Here is a 23,743-nt window from a genome sequence, read left to right as displayed (position 1 = left end):
GTCCTCTGACCTCCTGCTCCTTTGATGGATGTTTTTGCCAGTTGCAGACAGGCGAAATTGCAAGCCTTCAAAATCAAAACACTGGCATAAAATTATTACTGAGGTAATTTAAGCCTGCCAACTCTATTTTTTGCCCTTTTTAAGTGGTCAACCTCTGAAACATAGGAAAGGGAGGAAAAGGGGAAAGAGGCATTATGTGATGAGGAAAAAGAAACACAAAGAACTCCAGAATTCTTGACCCATTCTTCAAATTATGCACTAAAAAAAAAAATTGAAGACATTTACAATGTTCAATGTTCAATAGCAGAAATTATCCACAAGTCTGTTCCCTGTGAAAACAAACTTCATTAATATGTGATTACCATCATTCATCTCCCTTTATTTTCAGAGAATGTTTTCTACTGTGCTTTGTCCTTTCTCTCTCCTTTCTACCTTTCTGCTTTCTTATTTAAAACTTCTCCTTTTTTGTGATACTTTTTTCATGTCGCTCATCCTTTACTATTCATAATTGTCCTTCTCAGGCAACTGAAAAACTTAGGGGTTGTGTTACTAGTTCTTCATCAGTCAGAGTACAAATCCCTTGTGACCTTTCTGTGCAGACCATTTATTACCTCTTTGGTTCTGTTTTTCCAGATGTGTGAGATAGATAGACTTCATTGCTATTGCTTCACCATAAAGGTAGAAAGTTGCTAACGGCATGCAAAACTAGGAAAATCAATCTAAGATTGACTTTGCAATTGACAGCTCAAAAATAGTTTTCCCCTGGACCTTTGCAATATCCTACCTGTATTTGTTTCCCTTGATGGTGCCTGTCTTTCCCCAGATTAGTATGTATATTTCCTTCTGAACTTGAAAGGAAAGGAATCTCTGTAACACTATTGCTTGCATCATTCATTTTCCTAACTTTTTTCCTTTTCTCTTTATGATGAAAGAAGATTTGGTGAACTCAAGGACCAACAATCCAACCCTTTTCATGTTTCTCATAAATCAAATTCAGTGCCTTATCTCTGCTCACCTTACTCACTCATTTACCAATCTTTCATGTATTTAAGTCTTCCTAGTCCACTGATTATGCTGTTAGCCCAGCAAAGAAGAGGGATTCAGTATTAGAGTGCTCACTTCATTTGATCACTCAGAGAATTACACTATAATGATGCTCTAATTACAGAGCTGTCGCACTGTGTTAAATTGATTCTATATGTGCTGTCAACTGTTTACACTGTTCTGCATGCCCCAGACTTCACATTTCCAAATATACTACAGTGACAGCTGACAACAGCACTGACAAGCATCATGTACAGGGTATGGTTGTGGAAAAGAAGTGGAAGGACTTTGAAGGAGGGCTTGGAATGTCAGAGTAAGATAATATTACCACAGAAGTTTTAATCAATGTGTGTTTTTCTATAAACCAGTTTATTCTTGTTTTTCTGTGTTTTTCCACAGTGGTTATGTCTTTGATTATGATTACTACAGAGATGATTTCTACAATCGGTATGTGTGGTTATATTTTTGTACTTCCTATACCATTTCTACTGTCTGTTTATAATGTAATCATATCATTTGGTTAGACAGGTCTGTTCTGATTTTCCATGTTATTTGTTTCATTATTTCTATTGTGTATCAGAAGAATACTATTTGAATATACCACAGAGAAGATTACCACCACCAAATCTATGCTCATTAAACAGCTCATTTGGTCTTATCCTTCTATAAAAGCTTTTGCGGCATTTTCTGTGCTGAACAGTTTAATGGTAGTTTAATTGTTCAGTGTTTCTTCCAACAGAGTTCTTCCAGGCTTACTTTTACTGGAACATTAGCAGCTGTAAAATTCTTCAGTATGACACTCATGACTTTGTCTTTTCATTCATATGTATGAAAAGATATAGAATGTCTTCTGAAAAATGTGTATTCCAAGAACATTTAGAAGTCTAGAAGAACCTTGAGGGAAGAAAAACACAAGTTGAACAGTATGTGTTTTTCTATAGGAGGAAAAGAAGTGTGGATATGTGAGCAATGGGAGACTTGTGCCTTGAGTACGTACACACAGCCTAGCTCAGCACTGTGGGAATTTATTTATTCAGACATAGCGAAACCACCACAATACATGGTTAACATGGAAGACCACGGATAACCAATTCCAACGGGGGTCCAGCAGTGTTGTGTCTCTGCATTACAGCTGCCTGATTTAGCATGGGCCAAGTGAGTCAGAGGGGAACAAAGCAGTGCTCCACCAACCTCTTATAATCTGAGGTTTCCTTTATGTAAAGCAATGGACAATAGCAGGGGAGCAGTTTACACCCTGAAGTTAAGTTGCTGTGTGCCATGTACCCTTCTGCTACATTGCAGGAAAAATGTAGAAAGAATGGGTTTGGGTTTTGTTTTTTTCATGGGGTTGATTCAATTTGAGCCACTAGTTTTTAGTTTTGCATGTAAATGACCATGCTAACTTTGAACAGAGCTAAAACTACTGAGCTATAAACATATGGAGTAAAAGCCATGAGTGCAGTTTAATCCTGCTCAGTCCAGCCTTGACAGTAGGAGCAGCTCATGTCCTGTAAAAAGTTAACTTCCATAGGCCTGTGTTTACTTTCCCCAAGGTTACTGCTCCAAATTTCATCAACGGATTTGTATGTTTTTAAACAGAGTACTGTTTCTGATCTATGCCCCTCTGAATATTAAAGTTATGTGTCTTTACTTTTTTCCCTATTTCTGTATGTTATGAGTAGTGCAAATGAACAACTATAACGGTTATATTTCCACAACAAAAGAAATACTTATGGGACATTAAATGTTGTTTCTGTGGAACTTAGTGTCTATCTTGGTGGTTGGCATATTATGGAAAACTGCCAACAGTGAAATGGGTCTGTAAATGTATTCAATAGTATAATTTTCTGATTTAGAAATCTTTCAGAATTAAGACAGCAGAACATTTATGGTAGAAAACCCAAATATGAGGTTGGCCTCACAAGGCTGGACATGTTGATTTGTTGACAACAGAAACTTCAAGAGGTTAAGAGACTCTGTTAGATCCAAGTTAATGGAAGCAGAAGATTAAAAGCTCTATATGGTAGGCATGTAAAAGAAAATCCAATAGTGAGTTTGATACATTATCAATATAGCTATAGGAAATATAAATTAAGAAATATGGTCATGATTCTTTGAATTTCTGAACTTCTGAACTTCTAAACTTCTAAAATTTCTGAATTTCTGTGTTTTATTCCAAAACATAGATTTTAGGTTTTAATATTCATTAATTTTCCAACCTCCCTGAAGGGAGAATACGCCTATCTTACCCTGACTAAAGCAGTGGTGAGGTCAGAAAAGGGCGGCAAAAATTGTTAGTGCTGTAAAATAAAATCTGTATGAAGACAGATTGACAAGATCAAGACTGCATGATATAGAAGGGTGAGTGAAAGAAAAGGCACTGTTATGTGCACATTAGCAGTTATTTGGACAAAGAACTGCTTTAGAACTAAGCATTTCTGTTTATAATTTCTCGTATTACAAGCACAAAGAAAACAGGCAGGGTACTTCAAAGCTGATAAAAGGAAGCATTTTTTTAAAGAAAGCATATCATTGAAATATGTAGAACTTGGTGTAACAAAATACCAAGCCCAAAAGCTTTGCATAATTTCAAAAATAAAAATAAGTATAGTAATATTGGATAAGAGTCCTTTTATATATTTCAAAAAAGGAAGCATAGTTTTGCATTTGAATACATTATCTAAACATGACCTATTGGAAGCTAGAAAAAAAATCACCTTTGGAGGAATAATTGCATAATGATCTTTTGTGTGATAGCTTACAGTTCTTCTGAAACATTTTTTTTTTCCAGTAGTGTCAAATGGGAGATTGTGACCAACCTGCAGATCATCCCATATGATAAATGATGAGTGACAACAAACAATAATATTTCTGCTAAAAGTTTCAAAAATGTTTTAGTGTTCATCTTCATACACAATTGTTTAGTTATGCTCACAATGGCTAGAAACTGCTTACTCAGTAAGAATATCTAAGGCCATGGACTTCAAGCTCAGTGCAGGTGACAGGATCTCTGTGACACATTCTGTAGGCAGCTATGGAAAAGGAGGGAGCTGGTTATATTGTCTGTAGGATTATGGTACAGATAACAGCAAAGATCCTGGGATCTAAGCATTAGGTGTTTACTTGCCAGAAAATGGGCTAGAAGTCTTAAGTTTGATTTTGCTTCCCGTTCAGCCTGATGTTAGACGTTGTGGTGAGTGAATTAGTGTTTCTTGTGTGTCTGTTTTCAAATGTGGATCTATCTGCCCAGATGGGTTACTGTAGTCATAATTGTGAAAATTAAACATGCGGTTATAAATTTCCATAATTACTAGTTGCAAGTATCATTTGAAAGAAACTTAATAATATTTTGTCAGAATATTGCTTGTCCCTCTGCTTCAGTCTCTGAACTGGTAATCTTCATTTTCTGAACTTTCTTCTCCAGACCTGTCATTTTCAGAGCCCATAGCTTTTATGTCCTAAGTATATCTGTAGCTTTGATTACCTTTTCTACTACCTTTATTATCTTCTATGCAGGTTAGTTAGCTGCTATTGATAACTGTGTTTTTAGGATTGGGTTATTCTCTTTGGGAACACTAGTTCATTTTGGTTGTAGAGTATCTTTTATTGGCTGTAGTGGTAATTCTCTGAATATCTACTTGCTACAGGGGTTTTGGTTTGAACAAGACTTTTTTTTATTAAGCATGCTTGAGTATTTTAGTGATTCTTCAATAAAGAAAACATATGCTGGGACCTCTTTTCTATGCATTCAGAAGGATGTACAGGTGCCTCACTATAAAGATTCTTTTGCTGTTTTACAAAGTGCAGTATATTGCTTTATAGCAATGGTCAGCTTAAAGTTTGTTTCTTTTTCTATCTTTAAGGATAGCAGATAGAAAACTATAATTTATGCCATGCATGTAATAAAGGAGCTGAAATGTCACCACAACAAAATGTACTGCTGTTAGTTGTGTGCAGTGAAATGATGTGGACCTGTGGAAAGGAGGTTATGGAATTTCCATACTGCAAATAACAGAGTCCCATAATGCATCCCTCATTTAAATTACGCAAAAAATCTGAGGTATGCACTGGTCTGTGACTGAAATCTGAATATGGCACTTAATGTGCATAGGTCCTTGAAATCTAATTTGACTGTGATATAAAGTGATTATGGTTTCAAAGGGTAATTTTCTCAAAGATAACATGAAAATTTAGTTGACAGGGCTTCCATGACATGAAATCACAGAAGCTTTTAGGGAGTCCAGCTGACTTAATCTTTTTTAGGTTGTTTGATTACCACGGCCGTGTCCCCCCACCACCCCGTGCAGTGATTCCACTGAAGCGTCCTCGTGTGGCTGTGACAACAACTCGCAGAGGCAAAGGGGTTTTCTCCATGAAAGGAGCATCACGATCCACCTCAAGTGGGGCTTCTTCCTCAGGATCCAAATGTGAGTTGCTCATAACAGTTCGATATTATTGAAAAAATGATCCTAGTAATTTCTGCAAGCAGATAGCTTCCACTATATAGCTCTGTTGCAGTCATTTCCTAACCTCAGCCTTTAGCTTGAAAAACCAGTTTGATTACCAAAGCTGCCATGCCTTTCCTGCAAGTCAAAGAACATACTGATGTAACTTTTGAAGGAAATCCCTTCAACATTTGACCTACTCCCTTGGCCTCAGAAGAAGCCTGTTTAAAATTGCCTCTCATCCTGACTGCTTATGCACCATGAGGTCTTGTGAAGAGATGATAATAAAGCAAAGCTAATAATCTGGTTATAGACAGAGGCACACTGATTACTGTTGAGATTTGAGGGTTGTATATGACTGGGGAAGGGGGGAGGGAGTGTGGGCTGGGGGGAGCTGGGGGAGGTTGGGTTGTGTGGGGTTTTTTTTGTCAGATCCCTTTGAGGGTAGAAAGAAGCAAAGTGTCTTTGCCTGTTGTAAAGGGAGTCCAAACAGGATTGGCAACTTGGGCTTATTCAACCCTTCATTAGCGAGTTGGCCTTAGAAGAGCTGATGAACAATAAGCATTCTCTCCTCATGTTCACCAAGCTCCCCACCCCATTGTATGTCTTGGGAACTTCATCTTCCTCTTCGTGCATCTTTCAGCACCCACCTGTCTTCCCCTGCCCCTTATGTGGAGTGATACTGTCCTTGGAAGCGTCACTGGAAGAGGAAGAGAAAGATCAGGTAGGGATCAGATATTAGAAAGAATGAAGGGACTTCAATAAGACACTTGCAGTACCAGACTGGCCAACAAAGCATCATGCTGTTGTACACACAACCATTAAATAAGTGAATCCACCAAGAGTATATCTTACTGCAAGAGAGCTTAATTATGAGCCAATTATATACTCTGCTTGAATAACATATCCAAATCTCACACGCTAGCAACTAACAAAGAAGATGGACCTCTAGTGAGCCGTCCTTGATCCTATTGTATGAACTGATGAACTGATGGTACCAGAGACCTTGAAAGAAAACATGTAATAAACATACAAGTGACTGAGAGAATGGAAATGTGATAAGCAGAGCTAAAGATAACATTGTACACTGAGGAACAAGGAGCTCAAGCCATTCCTTGGAAAGGATGATATTCTGAGAAAGAGAGGTTCTGTTGGCTGTACAGGTCAAGATCTTCACTTTAGTAGACTTAGAATTTCAATTATTTTGCTAATCTTTTCCAGCCCTTGAGTCTTGGGGTTTTCACACAGTGAATCAAAGCTTTAGTAAGTATATACACTTACAAAATCATTCATTAGATCTCCTTTGTTCCTCCTTTACTGTTGTAATAACTATATGAAATGTTAGTAGTACCAGTGCATTCAGTTCACTAATTGTCCTAAAGCTTGGTCTAATAAGAATGGACTTTTTGGACTCACTTTGCCTCAAGAAGATGAATTATTTGCAGATAAGTTTATATATATATATTTTTTTTTTTTTTCTTATTGTGCAGAACAAGAATAACTCCAAAATTCTTCAGGAGAGCTGAGGACCTTAGTATATCCCAATAGATGTCAAGGAAATCTCTCACCCAGAAATCTGGATTTTCATTGTAGAGAATGGGACAGAGCATATTACCTTAATATACAGATATCTGTTCCTCAGAATAATCACCAAATTTTCTTTATTATTTATTCTGCATTTCAGAAAATGTTTTGTAGTACTGTGTCAGGACTTAAGTAATGCATAACGTATGACCTGGATGAGGGAACAGAGTGTACCCTCAGCGAGTTTGCTGATGACACAAAACTGGGAGGAGTGGCTGACACACCAGAAGGCTGTGCCACGATTCAGTGAGACCTGGACAGGCCAGACAGTTGTGTGGAGAGGAACATAATGAAATTCAGCAAGGGCAAGTGTAGGGTCCTGCACCTAGGAAGGAATAACCCCATGCATCTGTACAGCTAGGGGCTGACCTGCTGGAAAGCAGCTCTGCTGAGAAGGATGTGGGAGTTCTGCTGAACAAGTTAACCATGAGCCATCAGTGTGCCCTTGTGGCCAAGATGGCCAATGGTATCCTGGGATGCATTAAGAAGAATGTGGCCAGCAGGTCGAGGGAGGTCATCCTCCCCCTCCACTCTGCCCTGGTGAGGCCGCATCTGGAGTACTGTGTCCAGTTCTGGGCTCCCTGATTCAAGAAAGACAGGGAACTACCTGAGAGAGTCCAGTGGGGGGCTACAAATTTGACCAAGGGACTGGAGCATCTCCCTTAAGAGGAAAGGATGAGAGAAATGGGTCTGTTTAGCCTGGAGAAGAGAAGACTGAGAGGGGATCTCATTAATGCTTATCAGTATCTAAAGGGTGGGTGTCAAGAGGATGGGGCCAGACCCTTTTCAGTGGTGCCCAGCGACAGGACAAGGGGCAAAAGGCACAAACTAGAACTCAGGAAATTCCACCTGAGCATGAGGAAAAACTTCTTTACTTTGAGGGTGACAGCACTGGAACAGGCTGCCCAGAAAGGTTGTGGATTCTCCTTCTCTGGAGATATTCAAAACCCACCTGGATGTGTTCCTGTCTAACCTGCCCTAGGTGACCCTGCTTTGGCAGGGGGGTTGGACTAGATGATCTGTAGAGGTGCCTTTCAACTCCTACCATTCTGTGATTCTGTGATTCAGTATAGATTATGGGATCCAACCCTAGTCCAAGTATCCATAGCCACTTGCTATAAGACCTCCAAAATACCGCCTGCATAATAAGGCAAATGTTGCAGAACCTTTAAATTATTTAATGGAAGTGCAATCAGGAGTGTAGAGATGCTAACAGACAGTGTTATGCCCTAGTGAAGGTGTCTTTCAACGTATTCAGGTGTGATGTGAATTCTAAAAATGTCAGTCTTAGAGCTCCAGGTGACAAGATCATCTTTGGATCCAGCCCTTTAACACTAAAAGGACAGCTGCAAGATGCCTCACTAAAAACATAGGCTGACATTTTGACCCCTGTTGAGTTTCCACCCTCAGTTCTTTACAATGGTAATTGGAGCAAAACTGCAGTGATTATTTGTCATGCTGGAATAAATTGTAGAAAGTATTCTTTCTGCATGCAGCACACCTTTAAAAGGAGTCAGACACACCATATACAGACTTTCATGCTTGAATTTCCCCATAGAATTAGTTCCCTTTTTGTCAAGTCCAACCAACCCATCATAAAGGTAGAAACATGATTTTGTTGACTTGGACAGGAATGTAATCAGCTTATTGTAAGACATTTATCAGAGAAATAACCGAGCCATTCCCTTAGGGGCTTCAAGTTGGAAAGTAGAGAATCTGGGTTTTGCAGCTTCTTTTGCCATTTTCCTGGAAAAGTGAGTTATATTGAATTGTGGGATGAAGCAATTTAATATTTTGTTGGCCCTTACTCTACACTGTTAATCTGAACCCCTTGAACTAATGCACTGTTGATTCTAATTTTAATTTATTGCTAGTTAAATAAAGGATCTCTTCAATAAGAAGAAACATAGTTTGCAGAAAGGAAGATATTTTGGGTTTTTAATGAAATTCAAGACTGTAAAACAGCTTAATGGCAGGTTCAAAACTAACAATGTCAAAATGGTATTGCCTGTGCTTGAAAGATTTAACTCCTAAATAGCAAAACTCTCATGAGATCACATTTCCTACCAGACTTTTCAGATTCAAGTAGGCATAACTGTTCTCATAGCTGTTCTCTACACTCAGACTGGATCCAGCAAATTAACCCATACATGTGGTATTAAAGGTCAGAACACAGGAGACCCCTCAGTGAAATTACCAGGATTAGAGGGACTCACTTCTGAAAACCAGCAATCCAAAGACAGAAGTTTGTTGTGGCACATGGCAAAGATGTTATAAAAACATAGTACTAAAAATAAAAATGCCTTCCTCATTGATGAGTACATCTGCAAAAATAGTGTCTGCCAGTGCACTAAATTCTTGTTTTACCAAAAAGTGGCCATATGTGTTCTAAGTTTGCCTCCAAAACACAAAATAAGTTAAGAGGATTTGATTTCTTTCCTGAACCTATAATTTTTCAAGGATTGGTTGACAATATTTTGTTAATGGTATGAAGCAGCAGATGCAGATTGCTGTTTAGAACTGGAAAAAAATCACTTTTTCTCATGATATAGAAACTGAAGGTCTTGGAGCTCACTTTTATTTTACACATCTGAAAACCGGAGAAAAACACTAATCAAATTTTGTATACCCTGTGTGCTTGAGATTAAGGAGTAGACACTCAAGATGTCAAAATATGTACTGGGTTATGCCTTTAAATTAATTCATTTTGACTCATATAATTAATATTTAGCTTCCTCAGCTAACCCATTTTTCAGTGAAATCTTAAGTAATACAATATGATAAAATATTTTATAGTAAGCATGAAGGTCTTAGATAAAAGTACATGACATTTGTTTCCAAACAAATCTGAATCATACTTTCTGGATGAATCGATTTGTAGATATGGCAAAAAATGTTTCACAAATACATCTGTAATTCAACAGTAGCACTTTCATTTCTAGAAGTGTGATGGACCTCAATTTTAAATCTCTTGTTTTGAGCTGGATGCAGTTTGTCTCCTTTACTGCTAGATGCTTCAATGAAAGATACATTCTGAAAGGCCCTCGTATTCCTGGCTGGAGGGGTCACTCAGTCTAATTCCTTACTGTTGCAAGTAGCCACATCATCTAATCCTTTAAGCTCCGTCTTAAAGCTGGTTAAGGTTTGGGTTTTGCCTGTCTCTGTTTCTTTTAATTTCCAGCTTAAATTAGTTTCTTATTTGTTCATATCCATTTGTTGTGCCAACACTGTCTTAGCCTAAAAGTTGTATTTACTTTCACCTTCTTTTGCCTCAGGCAAGCAAGCAAAACTTCAGTCACACCACAGGCTTTCCATTCTTTTGGTCATCTTCATGGCCCTTCTCCCCATGCATCTGCTAGAATTCAAATCTGCTAGAATGTTCGACCTGTACACAGTGTTCCAGATGAGGACCAGGTGGTCCTTGTACAACGGCACGGTACTTCCCCATCTTTAGCAATACGTCATTTGACACATCCTGGCACCGCATTTTCTTTCTCATGGCTGCATTATAGTGATAGGCTATTGTCAACCTGAGATTACAGCTACACCCAAGGATAATTCTGTCACTGTCTTTTTCCTCTGATGAGCTTCCATGTTAAGAATAGGAGTTCTGCTGTTAGTCAATCAAGTGTAGGACTTTTTCCATTTCATCTTTTTTCTAATGTAGCATTCTTTAAAATCCCCTGACTCCCCCTCTGAATAGATGATACTTTCTAATTTCATGTCTTCAGCAAATTTCACCTGTTTATTTACTTCTTTGTATCAACATTGTTGAAGATATTTAGCCATTTTGGTGCCAGTGCTTGAGGAATTTCATTAGTAATTTCTTTCCCTTTCAATGCATGCATTTCTGTCACTTGCTGGCCTTTGCTTGTCTGCTAATAGAAAAAGAAAAAAAAAAAAAAAAAAAGCAGTAAGCTGCTTTATTTTCCTATTCTATTACTCAAAAGCAGATATTTTGGACAGATGCATCTCTGGTTTCATGTTTATCAACTGCTGTGTTCCTTTCTGTGTTCCTTTCTGAAAAATCTGTGAAGCTTTAAAAGAGAAATTATATACTTAAAGCAGGATACCTGAAGTACAGTATTTACACCCTTTACATTTTGTCTTTTTCAACACTGTGCTTAAAAAGTTCTTCCCAAGTTCTACACCACAGAATCACAGAATCACAGAATGTTTGAGGTTGGAAGGGACCTCTGGAGCTCATCTGCTCCAACTGTCCTGCTCAAACAGGGTCTCTTAGAGCAGGTTTCAGAGGACTGTGTCCAGGCATCTTTTGAATATCTCCAAGGATGGAGACTCCACAGCCTCTCTGGGCCACCTGTGCAAGTGTTTCACCACCTCATGGGAAAAATAAAGAAGGAAAAAAGAAAAAAAAAGATTTTTCTTGTTTTTAGATGGAATTCAATGTGCTTTAATTTGTGCCAATGGTCTTTGACGTGTTAGTGGGCACTACTGAAAACAGTCTGGCTTTGTCCTCTTCATTTCCTCTTGTACTAGGGAGCCCAGAACTGGACACAGTACTCCAGATGTGGCCTCACCAGTGTGCTGAGTAGTGGGGAAGGATCATCTCCCTCAAATTGCTGGCAACACTCCTCCTAATGCAGCCCAGGATGCTGATGGCCTGCTTTATCACAAGGGTGCATTGGTGGCTCATGTTCTGCATGTTGTTCATCAGAATCCTTCATAATTTATCTTTAGTAATTGCCTCTCACTATGGAAATACCAGTACAAAATAACTGAGAGGGTAATTTCTCTAAGAGAATGATTTTGAAGATTTTTACCTTTCCCTGCAAATTAAGACAACAAGCAATTCAAATAACTACACCATTGCAATGTTGGAACCAGGGTGGAAATTTGGAACTCGTGCAGACCTGTTGAAAATTTTTCCCCTTCTTTCTTTTGGTCCTTTTTAGTGTTAACCTGAAGTGCTCGACTATATGATGGAATCAACTCATTAAGTGTGAATGATAAATTGCAGATTAAGTGACCAAAGCTTGAGGAAATAGCTTTGGCATAGGGGAATTTTGCAAGGTAGCAATAAAGCTCCTCAGTCATTTCTAGCCTCTTTGTATGCTGTTGAATCTTCACTGTTGTATCTGTGTTCCCTCTGGTGTAGTCTTCTTCTGAAACTGTTTTCTCACTGAGACACCACAGGGAAGCCCTTGTGAAGCAGAAGGTTTGACCTGAGTTGAACAGTAGCCCCATCTATGTACTTGCTTCCTCACCAAATTCAGAAGTGCAAATGTTTTCTGCTTTGCTTTTTAGACTGGGAACAAATATCATTAGGTCCTTATGGATTCGCTTCTGACTTCTGACCTTTTAGCCTTGGCAAGCCTGCTGTTTGCCAGTCAAGGGAGCACCTGTGACCCAACAGCTTAGCTGCACAGGTTCTGTAGCCTGTTGGCTTCATAGCGGATTGCTTTAGACACTCAGGATTTCCCGTTGGACAGATTCACAACATTTCATCCTGGAATCTGCTCTGCCTTGCTACTCCAGTCCAGACCAACCACCACCCCCAGGGAAGCAGTAACCTTCTAAATATACAGTTGTCAGAATCTTAACTTTTTGTTACAGATCTGGAGGATTGGACAGTGACCCGTTATTTCTCTAAGAACATTTTAAGGCCTTGCTCTATAAACATACAAATTAATTCCATCAAATACTGTATATCATATAGGAGTCTAGCACAAAGGTTACCTTTAAGCTTTGATCTCTAAGTCCTGCCATTCATTCAATATGACATCAGAGGTTTCAGCCTTCAGTGTGAGATGTGCAATTTCTCAATATGAGCACATGATTAAACAAGTTCATTACCACATATAGCAACCTACTATCTTGAGCTGGCTTGCTCTAACTAATGACTCGAAGCCTAAGATAAAAAGTCCTGGTTTCAACCTCAGTGAACGTGCTGCAAGTTTGCAATAAGGCTGATTTTGAAGCAAACACATACTCATTTACTACCACTAAAGCAGGCAGCAGTTTGCCTGGACAATTCATCCTCAGGTTTTGACTGTCCAATAAAAAATACCCATGAGAAACTATGATGACATACATGCCCAAGAGTCAACGGGTGGGACTGATATGGCCAGATGCAGCCAGGAGACCCTTTTTGCAGGCTCACTAAGGGCCCTCCTATTCCACGATAAGGGTAGAGGAATAATACTGCTCAGTGCCCTTCCATTGCCTGTCCCTCACAGCTTAAGGTGATGGCCCATTTCTTCCTTACAAGAGTTGTAAGAGACAGCTGTGTTTTCTACTCTTGACCTTCATAAATGGCTTTATTCTCCCATGATAGCAGAGGATTCCCGTTTTCTCCTCTAAGCTTTTTCAATACGATATCCTAGGATAGACAGGGGAACTGGATTTTTTTGGACTATCTACTGAGCATAAAAACATCTCCTGATAACGCCATAATAATGAGGTCATTCACGAGTGCTACAGTGCTGTTTCTTCTGAAGCCAAAATACCTCCAAAGCAGCTACACCTTCTTACATTAGACAATGGGAGTGCAATAATGAACATAAATCACACAGAATCACAGAATCACAGAATGGTCAGGGTTGGAAGGGACCTCTGGAGATCATCTAGTCCAACCCCTCCCTGCCAGAGCAGGGTCACCTACAGCAGGTTGCACAGGACAGCATCCAGGCTCCACTACCCTCAAAGTAAAGAAGTTCCTTCTCATGTTAAGATGGAACTTCCTATGTTCAAGTTTATGCCCATTACCCCTCGTCCTATCACTGGGTGCCACTGAAAAAAGACTACTCCCATCCCCCTGGCATCCTCCCATTAAGTATTTGTATGTATTAATAAGATCCCCCCTCAATCTTCTTTTCTCTAGACTAAAGAGACCCAAGTCCCTCAGCCTTTCCTCATAAGAAAGGTGCTCCAGTCCCCTAATCATCTTTGTTGCCCTTTGCTGGACCCTCTCCAGCAGTTCCCTGTCTTTCTTGAACTGGGGAGCCCAGAACTGGACACAGTACTCCAGATGCGGTCTCACCAGGGCAGAGTAGAGGGGGAGGATGACCTCCCTCGACCTGCTGGCCACACTCTTCTTGATGCACCCCAGGATGCCATTCGCCTTCTTGGCCGCCAGGGCACATTGCTGGCTCATGGTCATCCTGTTGTCCACCAGGACTCCCAGGTCCCTCTCCACAGAGCTGCTCTCCAGGAGGTCAGCCCCCAACCTGTACTGGTGCATGGGGTTATTCCTCCCCAGGTGCAGTACCCTACACTTACCCTTGTTGAACTTCATAAGGTTTCTTTCTGCCCAACTCTCCAGCCTGGCGAGGTCACGCTGTAAGGCAGCACAGCCTTCTGGCGTGTCAGCCACTCCTCCCAGTTTTGTGTCATCAGCAAACTTGCTGATGGTACACTCTATCCCTTCATCCAGATCATTGATGAATATGTTGAACAAAACTGGGCCCAGTACTGACCCCTGAGGGACACCACTTGTTACTAACCTCCAACTAGACTCTGCGCCACTAACCACAACCCTCTGAGCTCTATCTGTAAGCCAGTTCTCAATCCACCTCACTGTCCATTCATCTAACCCACCCTTCCTAAGCTTGCCTGTGAGGATGATGTGGGAGACGGTGTCGAAAGCCTTGCCAAAGTCAAGGTAGACAACATCCACTGCCCTCCCCTCATCCACCCATCTAGTCACTTTGTCATAGAATGCTATCAGATTAGTCAGACATGACTTCCCCTTGGTGAATCCATGTTGACTATTTCTGATAATCTTCTTTTCATCCAGGTGCTTTGAGATGGTACCCAGAACAAGCTGTTCCATCATCTTTCCAGGGATGGAGGTGAGGCTGACCGGCCTGTAGTTTCCTGGGTCATCCTTCCTGCCCTTTTTGAAGACTGGAGTGACACTGGCTATCCTCCAGTCCCCAGGCACCTCACCTGTCCTCCAGGACCTTTCAAAGATGATGGAGAGCGGCCCAGCAATGACTTCCCCCAGCTCCCTCAGCACCGGAGGGTGCATCCCATCAGGCCCCATGGATTTGTGTATATCCAGTTTATCTAACTGATCTCTAACGTGCTCCTCATCAACCAAGGGATAGTCTTGCTTCCCCCAGACTTTCTCGGTTGCCTGCAAAGTCTGGGTCTCCCGAGGACTGGCCAAGTGGTCTCTGACCTGGTCCTCCTCAACTGAGGGGAAATCTTCCTCCCTCCAGACCTTCCCCCTTGCCTCCAGGGTATGGGATTCGTGAGGGACAGCTTTAGCAGTGAAGACTGAACAAAAGAAGGCATTCAGTAACTCTGCCTTCTCTGTGTCTTCCACCACAAGAGCACCCATCTCATTCATCAGTGGGCCTACATTTTCCCTAGTCTTCCTTTTCCTATTGATATACTGAAAGAATCTCTTCTTATTGTCTTTAACTGCAGTGGCCAAGCTGAGTTCTGATTGAGCTTTGGCCCTTCTAATTTTCCTGAAGAGTAATGCAATGCAACAAAGGAAAGTTCAGCTCTTCATTTATAGGTGTTGTCTCCATGTCCCTGGATGTGATCATAAAAAGAAATATTTTCATATGTTAACTGGAAAAAGTACAAGAAATTACCAGAACTGAAAGCTTTTTTAAGCAATAATACTTAACACCTATTGCAGTGAAGTTGTTGACTGGAACATAACATTGCAATCCTGACTGCTCTAGCATTTATGTTACCATTCACTCTTGTTGAAAAATACCTACTGCTACTGTGAGGGATCTTTTTATTATTGTCACTATTATTACAAAATAGTCCAGCAAAATAACCTTACAAGACTGTGAACTGTCTGTCATATCTGAATCATTCTTTCACTATAGGCTGTTTGTCAGTAAAAGTTATTTGGATTTACTAAGAACGCCCATGAGAAGTTTTGCCTGAAATGCTTATTACAGAGCAACACACCTCACATAACCTCTTGTCTTAGAATTCTGTGAATTCCTAGGATGGATTCAGCATTTTTAACAGACAACGTTCATTTTAAAAGTTAGATCTCTAAAAATACTGACAGAAATGAGAGAGTAGACTTTGTACTACAGAGGAAAGAAAAAAGAACGTATTTTTCTTGGGGGGCTGCAAATACAGTTTATTTCATGTTTTGCATCTTTGCTCTCTTTCCACAGTGAAATCAGATGAGTTGCAAACAATCAAGAAGGAATTAACCCAAATCAAAACAAAAATTGACTCCTTGCTAGGGAGACTGGAAAAGATTGAAAAGCAGCAAAAAGCTGAAGCAGGTAGGTAAAAGCAATTTGTAGTCAAATAAACTAAATTAGAATCTAGTTATCAGTCAAGCAGACAGACCAGAGAGAATGGAAGCCTTCCAGAAATTCTGCTACATAATGGAGGCCTGAAGCAAGGTAAATTAACTCTCAGGTGGAACTATTGGGAGGATAAATTAATATTCTTCACAGAGCATGCAATATCGTTTCAAGAATTGTTTTCTATGGTGTAGTAGAGAATAAAAAAGAAAATAAAAGATTCTTACTAGATGTTTCTGGAGACAAAACATCACTAAAAAAGTGACTAAACAGAATTAAGGTAGAGGTGGTTGACCTTGGGGGTGTTTCTGCTACCCATATTAAGAATTACTAGATATTCTATGTCAGGAATTATTGCCTGGGCAATAGGCAATAGTCACAAATTGCAGCAAGGGAAATTCCTAATTGATACCAGGAAAAGAGATGCAACTGCACCATATAGCGGGTTGCCCAGAGAAACTTTAGTAGCTCCATCCTTGGAGACATTCAACACTCATTGAGCCAAGGCCCCATGAACCTGGACCAAACTTTGAGTTTGGCTCTGCTTTGAAGAGGGTTTGGACTTGGAGAGTCCAGAGATCCCTTCCAACCTGAGCTGTTGAGTGAAGCTGTGGCGTCTCTATAAAACCGGCCGCACCTCTAGTTGAGCTTTTCTCTGGCTTGAAACATTTTGTTTCGAGGCAAGCCTTGGGAATGAAAAAATCTAACACTATTTTTTAATTTAATCATTAGCTGAATGATCTCATTTGGCAGCACTTTAAAGCCATGCTGAACAGTTACATGGGATTTATAAGGTTGTATTGTCACCACAGTATATATAGAAAACAATCTCAATTCTTACCACTGTCTATGGCATTTCCTTGGCTGTTTCCTTATAAATCACATGGTATATCTCTGTGCAGGAGCTGTGTACTAGCCAGCTGGTTTTGATGACAGCCAGTGGGGAAATGGAAGCCTTATCTCATGAAAATTCTCAACGTTCCCCCACCCCACCCCCTACTCTGATGAAAACCTTTAATGTATTTTGTGTGAAATGTGTGAAAGAAATTGTGCCTCAGAATCCGCAGCTGCCTGCGTGTCTGGACACTCAGATTTGTGTCCCTTGCCTAACTCAAATCAGTTATGTGAAGCCAAAAAGACCCAACAGGACACATAAAGAGAGCTCCATGAAGATTATCTAAAACTTTGGTGAGAATTAGCACTTGAGGCTCATGAACCTGACACAGGCAAAATAGATGTTTAGATCTGGATTTCTCCTGTTCCCAAGTGTCTGCCCTGTTTGCTGATCTGTTGAGGGGTTATCCCTCTGAACCCAGAATTTTCATGTTGGCATTCAGAAATAACTTTAGCAAATGTCTTTCAGGGCAGAACGCTACAGAAAAATATTTTGTGGTTAACAATTTAAAACAAACAAACAAACAAAAAAACCCCAAGAAAACCCAGCTTTTTAAAACGAACTACCTTCTATTTACAATCATTTTCCAAGTTGACAGACAAGGACCAATCCCTCAGCTGTTGTAGTTTACCGCACAAAATAAGTTGAGTGCTTTTTTCCAAGTCTAAGGTAAACCATTAGTACAGAGCGTGATTATCTCCTTCAGGAGAACTGTACACAATATGTATTCGTTAGCTTCTATTTTGTACTTTATGCAAGTTAGACAAAAGTTGGTATAATCAACGAAGAGGTAATTGCAAGGCACTCCATTGAATCACTTGTGTACTGAAATGCTCTGAGATGGTGCATCCCTACTTCAGGGAGCTTTTATATAAAAGTCATTACTATGCAAAACAACCTGCATGTCATTGTAGTTTGATATCCAATTTTCACTTTTGCTAAAGAACTGTAGTGAACTCATTTAAATAAAAATCAGCTCAAAGAGGAAAATGTTGATTTGTATTGAATCATACTGTTATGGTTTTTGAAGGCAAGCAATGAATAATATCCTCAGAGATTAAAAACTGGTTTCAAATTGTTGATGTTTCAAAACATCAGGTGCAAAACCCACCCTCCATATTCCTTGCTTTCATCAGTGGATGTGAGGAGAAAAAACACCTCAGAGATACCAGTAAACCCGGATCCCCATTTAAGTCTCCTGAGCTGATGAAGAGGGTTATGCAGCCTGGGTGATTAGTCTGCAGATGATTGCTTCCTCAGCTAAAAGATTTGTGTAAGATAAAGCTACATCAGTAGCTGAACTATTTCATTTATGGTGTCAGATGTGAGATGATTTTGTTCCTTCTCTATGGTTTGGCAATATTATTTCTTATGTTCCTCTGCCAGAAGGTGTGGCCTCGCTAAGACTGGAATCAAAGAGAGGATCTATGTTTCATTTACAAGAGAAGAAAAATGAAGCCATCATCTTGCCCTTTTGTTTTTTTTAAATTGGCATCACTTTCATGAAAAAATATTGAATTATTAATCTTAAAATTTATACTTGGAGTTATACATGGAGGAATGTGATCGTTTAAACAGACAAGCTGGACAAGCTCAGTGCATACATTGGTTACTGCTCGATAGCTGCGTGAAAACTCCTTATAGTAACAGCTGATGTTTTACTCTTATCAACCCCTCACCTCTCCAATAGGGGAAATATAGATACAAAGATTTCCTGTACATAGGGAAACTGCAGGAATAGCTCCTTTGTTTGTAAAAATCTGAATCAGGAAGGCAGGAATAAGAAGCTGTTCTGATGTGAAAAAAAATGTTAGGGGACAATATTCTCCCTGTAATATCAGAGATGGGTGCCGAAAGGTAAGATCTTAAGTTTAGCTTCTCAGAAAAGCCCAAAAGAGTTAGATGCTGAGGTGGTACTTTAGACTCCCCTGAAGAACCCAGACTACATTCTCATTCAGACAATTAAGTAAGTGACCCAATTTTTTAGCAGCTGTATCCTAAAAGTTTTCCCATTTAAATGAATTAAGCCCATAATTTCAGCAACCTGCTTTGAAAGCCTTGACCAAATTTGGCTCAGTTGTCACTGTCACAGCTGTGTTAATCTCAGAAGCGGCGTGAGGCAGAGGGTGGTGGGACAGGACTTAGTAGGCATAGCTGATTCAATCCACAGTTCCCTGCACAGTAAGGAAAGTAACACAATGACTTATAGCTAGCACGGTATTGTATAGAGCACCTTACCTATAGATGATTAGGCTCCAAAGGCTGAATCTTCTACTAATATGTGTAACTACAGTACTGTCAAAGCAGTTATCTAAGATGACTTTTTATTCTTTAAATCCAAGAATCTTTCTAAAGAAATTACATAACTAAGGGAGAAAAGCTTAGTTGTGCTGGTTTAAGTCAATTAATTTGAAAATGAGGGAATAGAGACTAACAAAGACTAAAGAGATGAAAGTAAGTTGCAAACTAAATGTGCAGAACTAGAAGGAAAAACAAATGTCTTGGTTTAAGACCATGATACAGAAAAGTATGAACAGGTTTGAATATTATATGCAGCTGGTAATAATTTATAGTAAAACAATAATATATTCATAGAGCTGAAAAATATTGAGCTTCACAGGCAAGCTGCAGATTCACTGGCTGTCCGAGATAGGTGATGTTACAGAACAGTCAATCTAACAAAGAAAAAACGGTTTTGTTCTAGAAATTTACTCATTGATGGGTATTGTCACCCTCAGACTGAAAAGACATTGGTATTCCAGCTATGTGCAACCAATTCTCGGGCCCATATTCACTTGGGGTACATAAAGATTTTCATCTAAACTCCTGATGTGCATAGGAATAAGAGTCTGATCCCTCCAACCGTTCTTCTGGCTGGTCTGTCTCTGTCATTCCTCCCTCAGTCCTCCTCTGGATTTCTGCTGGCTGGATTAAATTCCTCAGCATATCCAGGAGACTCGCAATACATAATCACAACAGTGCAGCTATCTGCACTAAGCCAACCAGAACAGATCCTCTGGGCCTCTGTAGAAACGGTCTTTCTTTTCACTGCTTTGTGGAAATTATAGGAAACACTATATTTGGGTAATTGGAGGGAGGCATTCTCCAGTTACCTCAGCACATTATACCAACAGGGAGACACTGTTACTTTACTCCACAAAAAATACGTTCAGTTGTCTAGAAGGATTTGTTGATTATCTGTATGAGCTATATTCACAGCAAATTTATGCGTATCCTTGTTCACTTATTGGCAATTAACAGCCTTCTGCTTCTCAGAGTATAGAGATTTATGTACTTCTCATTGGCTGCAGATAAATAAATATGTTGTGACTATGCCAACTGGATTCCCAAGGCAAAACAAAGTCTAGATAATGAAAAATCTGGAGCCGCTGGTAAATCAAAGCTTCATCCACTGCATGGGATAGATGAGCATGTTGCTACTATGGTTGATTTATGCGTTAATTTTTGAAAACAAGGAGTTTGATCATATTTGCCTGGTAGATATTAACACACTGATTTTTATAACGCTAGCTTATCTGGAGATGGGAAGCTTAGGTTTCTTCCTCAGAGCACTTTTCTTTGCCACCAATAGGGAAGGCTACTGAATCTCTATAGAGTATGTTTTCCTTACAGAAGCTCAAAAGAAACAAATGGAAGATAATGCTGATTTGATTCAAGAGGAGTGCATATCAGAGAATGCAGATAACTCTACAGAAGAGCCAATTGAAGGAGGGCCAGATGCAGATGGGGATGGAGAAGAGATGACTGATGGGATAGAGGAGGATTTTGATGAGGATGGCAGCAATGAGCTGGTAAGGAGAAACCATGCCATGTCTGTCTGTACAGTTGCTACAAGTAACCACAGAGAACCAACTATCTGGGTTAACAAAAAAAGCTCACAGCAGCACTGTGATGTTCTGTAACTAGTGCCTAGTCCTACATGCCTCAATACACTGTAGTATTAGTTAAGCATAGGGCACTCTGAGGGTGAACAAGAAAAATATAATTTACCACACTTGGTGATTTTAGAAAGGAAACGAAATGTTCTTTAAATTAATTTACATTTATTATTTTACATTTATTACATTATTAATTTACATATATTATTTTACATTTAGACGGTGGGGGCAGGGGGAAGCAACCATGTTTTCCTAACTAGAGCATTTCAAAATCAAAGAAGATTCTAGAATGAAGAACTTTCTCATTATCAAATATGTGCTTCTCCATAATTCCCAGTTCCTGTCTTCCATGTGTATCTTCTGCAGGGTGTGTTGGCGGCTACAGATTTTTTTGATGGGAAGATTTTTCCCTAAGAAATGTTCGGCTGAGAAATGTTTCGGTTTTCAGCCTGAGCCCACACCTTTCATGAAATGCCCATCATGTTGTTAAACTATTAAGTTCTTCTAGAGAAACATTAACTATATTTTGAAAGCCAGATTTATGCTTTTTTCTTCATTCCTAAAAGGAATGGATCAGTCACATTGTTTTAGCCTCTATAATACTGCCCCTCTCTTCCCAGCATTCGTATTCTTCTGCTTTGAGCAGAAATCACTTCTGCTGCTCAGTGTCACTGTCTCTGCTTCCTTTTTAACACACATTTAATCACGTCTGCACTGTAAAAATAATTCAGCGATTCCAACAGAAATCAGTCAGCAACGGGCACAGCTGAATCAACACCAAGTCTGGAGTAACAGAACACATGAATACTCAGTGTTTTGTACTGCTTACTGCAAACACAATTTAAGCCTACTGATAATTTGAGGGTCTGTGTCCCTTTAGCCAAGGACCTCTTGAATTTATAAATCCTGAATAGCATTATGCCCAGGAGAAACTACTACAACCTGAATCCCCTCATCTTTTAACATGAGATGTGCAATAGACGACATTATCACTTTTTCTCAAAGGATCAGGTTCTCCTGTACGGATATGAGGGACCTTTGTAAGCAGTTGTCACTTTGGATTTGCAGGAAGTTGCAATTTTGTAATAGTTGTAAATATAATATCCCACCATTGCTAACAGCTGATCAGCTGAAGTGATATTAGCAATAGGGGTGACCACAGGTTAGCGAGACTGGCGGGTTTTGCACTAATTAGGTGTCAGACTCCCTACTGCAGACACTAAGTGGGGAAGTTAACGTATACTATGTTAGCCTCTGATTGTTCAGTGCTGTCATTTCACCCTGCGGGTATGACATATTTAGCATATATCTACACTATATAATGAATATAGAAGAAATTTTTCATCTACTAAAGGTCTAAGCAGGGAAGTCTCTAAAAAGCAAGCAGCACAGGAAGACTTCATTAGCAGTGAAAGTCTGGAATCAGCACGGCCACATTTGCACACTGCTGCTTCCAAGTTAGAAAGCCTTTCCAAGATTTATGTTAGGGAATTAGTTGAAGTGCAACGTGTTGCAGACACAGCTCCAAAGGCAGCTCAGAGCCTGAGCCACACATCTAAGGCAGGGGGGGAAAGCAGCTCCAGTTTCTCTGCATGCCATTAGCGAGTCCCTTGAGTGCCGGGAAGAGATGGATCAGTGCACAAGGAGAGTGGCATCCTCTGCCTTGTGCCCTAGCACGTATGAATGATATCCCCCCAACCCCACCATGGGGGTGGCAAGGAAAGGGCAAGGAAGAGCACTTATGTGCAACATCTTCGTCAGGTGCAGCCTATCCCAAAGCCAGGGCAGTGGAGCCCAGCAGCCTCATGCCTTCCCAGACTCTGGGACCCTCTAGCTGAGAAGCTGGCAGTATTACAGACTTTAAATCTCAGAACCAAGATTGCCACTGGTGTAAAATCCTTTTGCTTTTCATCCTCCCTTGCCATTTTCCTCAAGCTTTGGAAGAGGCAACTTCATCTTAGTTTTCCTCCCTGCTACAGTGGGATCAAAACACTTTCTTTTGCAAAGCCTAGGGAGATCAGTGAGTGAAAAACTGCTATGGATGGGATAAAGGATTGCTCTACATAGGATTACTTCAAAGAAATCTCAGGCAATGGGTGTTTCCCATGGAGAGGCAATTATAAATTGAACTGTGCATCTTTCCTCTACAGTTTTTAACCAAACGCTCAGCAGTATTGGCCAGTACTGTTATAATATGAATCTTGTAGTTTGTGATGCACACTGTAATTTAGCCTATTTTTAACTTATACTTACATATATTTATGTAGATATAATGACCAGTTCCTATAAGTTTTATTTTCCACTCCAGTCACTGACAGCTGTATAACTGGAAAGTCAATAAGAATACTATCAAATATATAGTGAATACCCCAGTAGGAATATTTGAGATTTCAGTCTGCTTCTGCCTGTTCTGTGCCGTGCTATCTGGCATTACACTCCATTTTGTGAAAAGTAAAGTAGATAGATAACTCCTTGTTATAAAACAAGGAGTCCTAACAGATGTTGTTTTCCTGTTTTATGGAAACTAAGTTATTTAGGAAAAAGAGCTGACTAATAGCAAATGTGTCATTTTGGAACGGAACCGGTTACAACTCATTTGGGGGGGGGGGGGGGGGGTTT

General features: G+C 39.9%; 1 protein-coding gene across 1 annotated transcript in view; it reads left to right on the top strand.

Moving 5' to 3' along the window:
• The window catches only part of RALYL (RALY RNA binding protein-like), a 119,142-nt gene that overhangs the window by 80,084 nt on the left and 15,315 nt on the right, over window positions 1-23,743 (top strand). The window contains exons 4-8 of the mRNA XM_009891871.1: window positions 1,444-1,491; window positions 5,308-5,471; window positions 6,133-6,213; window positions 16,193-16,306; window positions 20,859-21,037. Of these exons, the coding sequence (XP_009890173.1) occupies window positions 1,444-1,491; window positions 5,308-5,471; window positions 6,133-6,213; window positions 16,193-16,306; window positions 20,859-21,037 (586 nt within the window). The remainder of the gene's footprint in view (window positions 1-1,443; window positions 1,492-5,307; window positions 5,472-6,132; window positions 6,214-16,192; window positions 16,307-20,858; window positions 21,038-23,743) is intronic.

The sequence above is a fragment of the Charadrius vociferus genome, unplaced genomic scaffold (assembly GCF_000708025.1).
Source record: "Charadrius vociferus isolate BGI_N301 unplaced genomic scaffold, ASM70802v2 scaffold15, whole genome shotgun sequence".
NCBI lineage: Eukaryota > Metazoa > Chordata > Aves > Charadriiformes > Charadriidae > Charadrius > Charadrius vociferus.
Note: the sequence above shows the minus strand (reverse complement) of the source record. Positions and strands in the feature narration are given on the sequence as shown.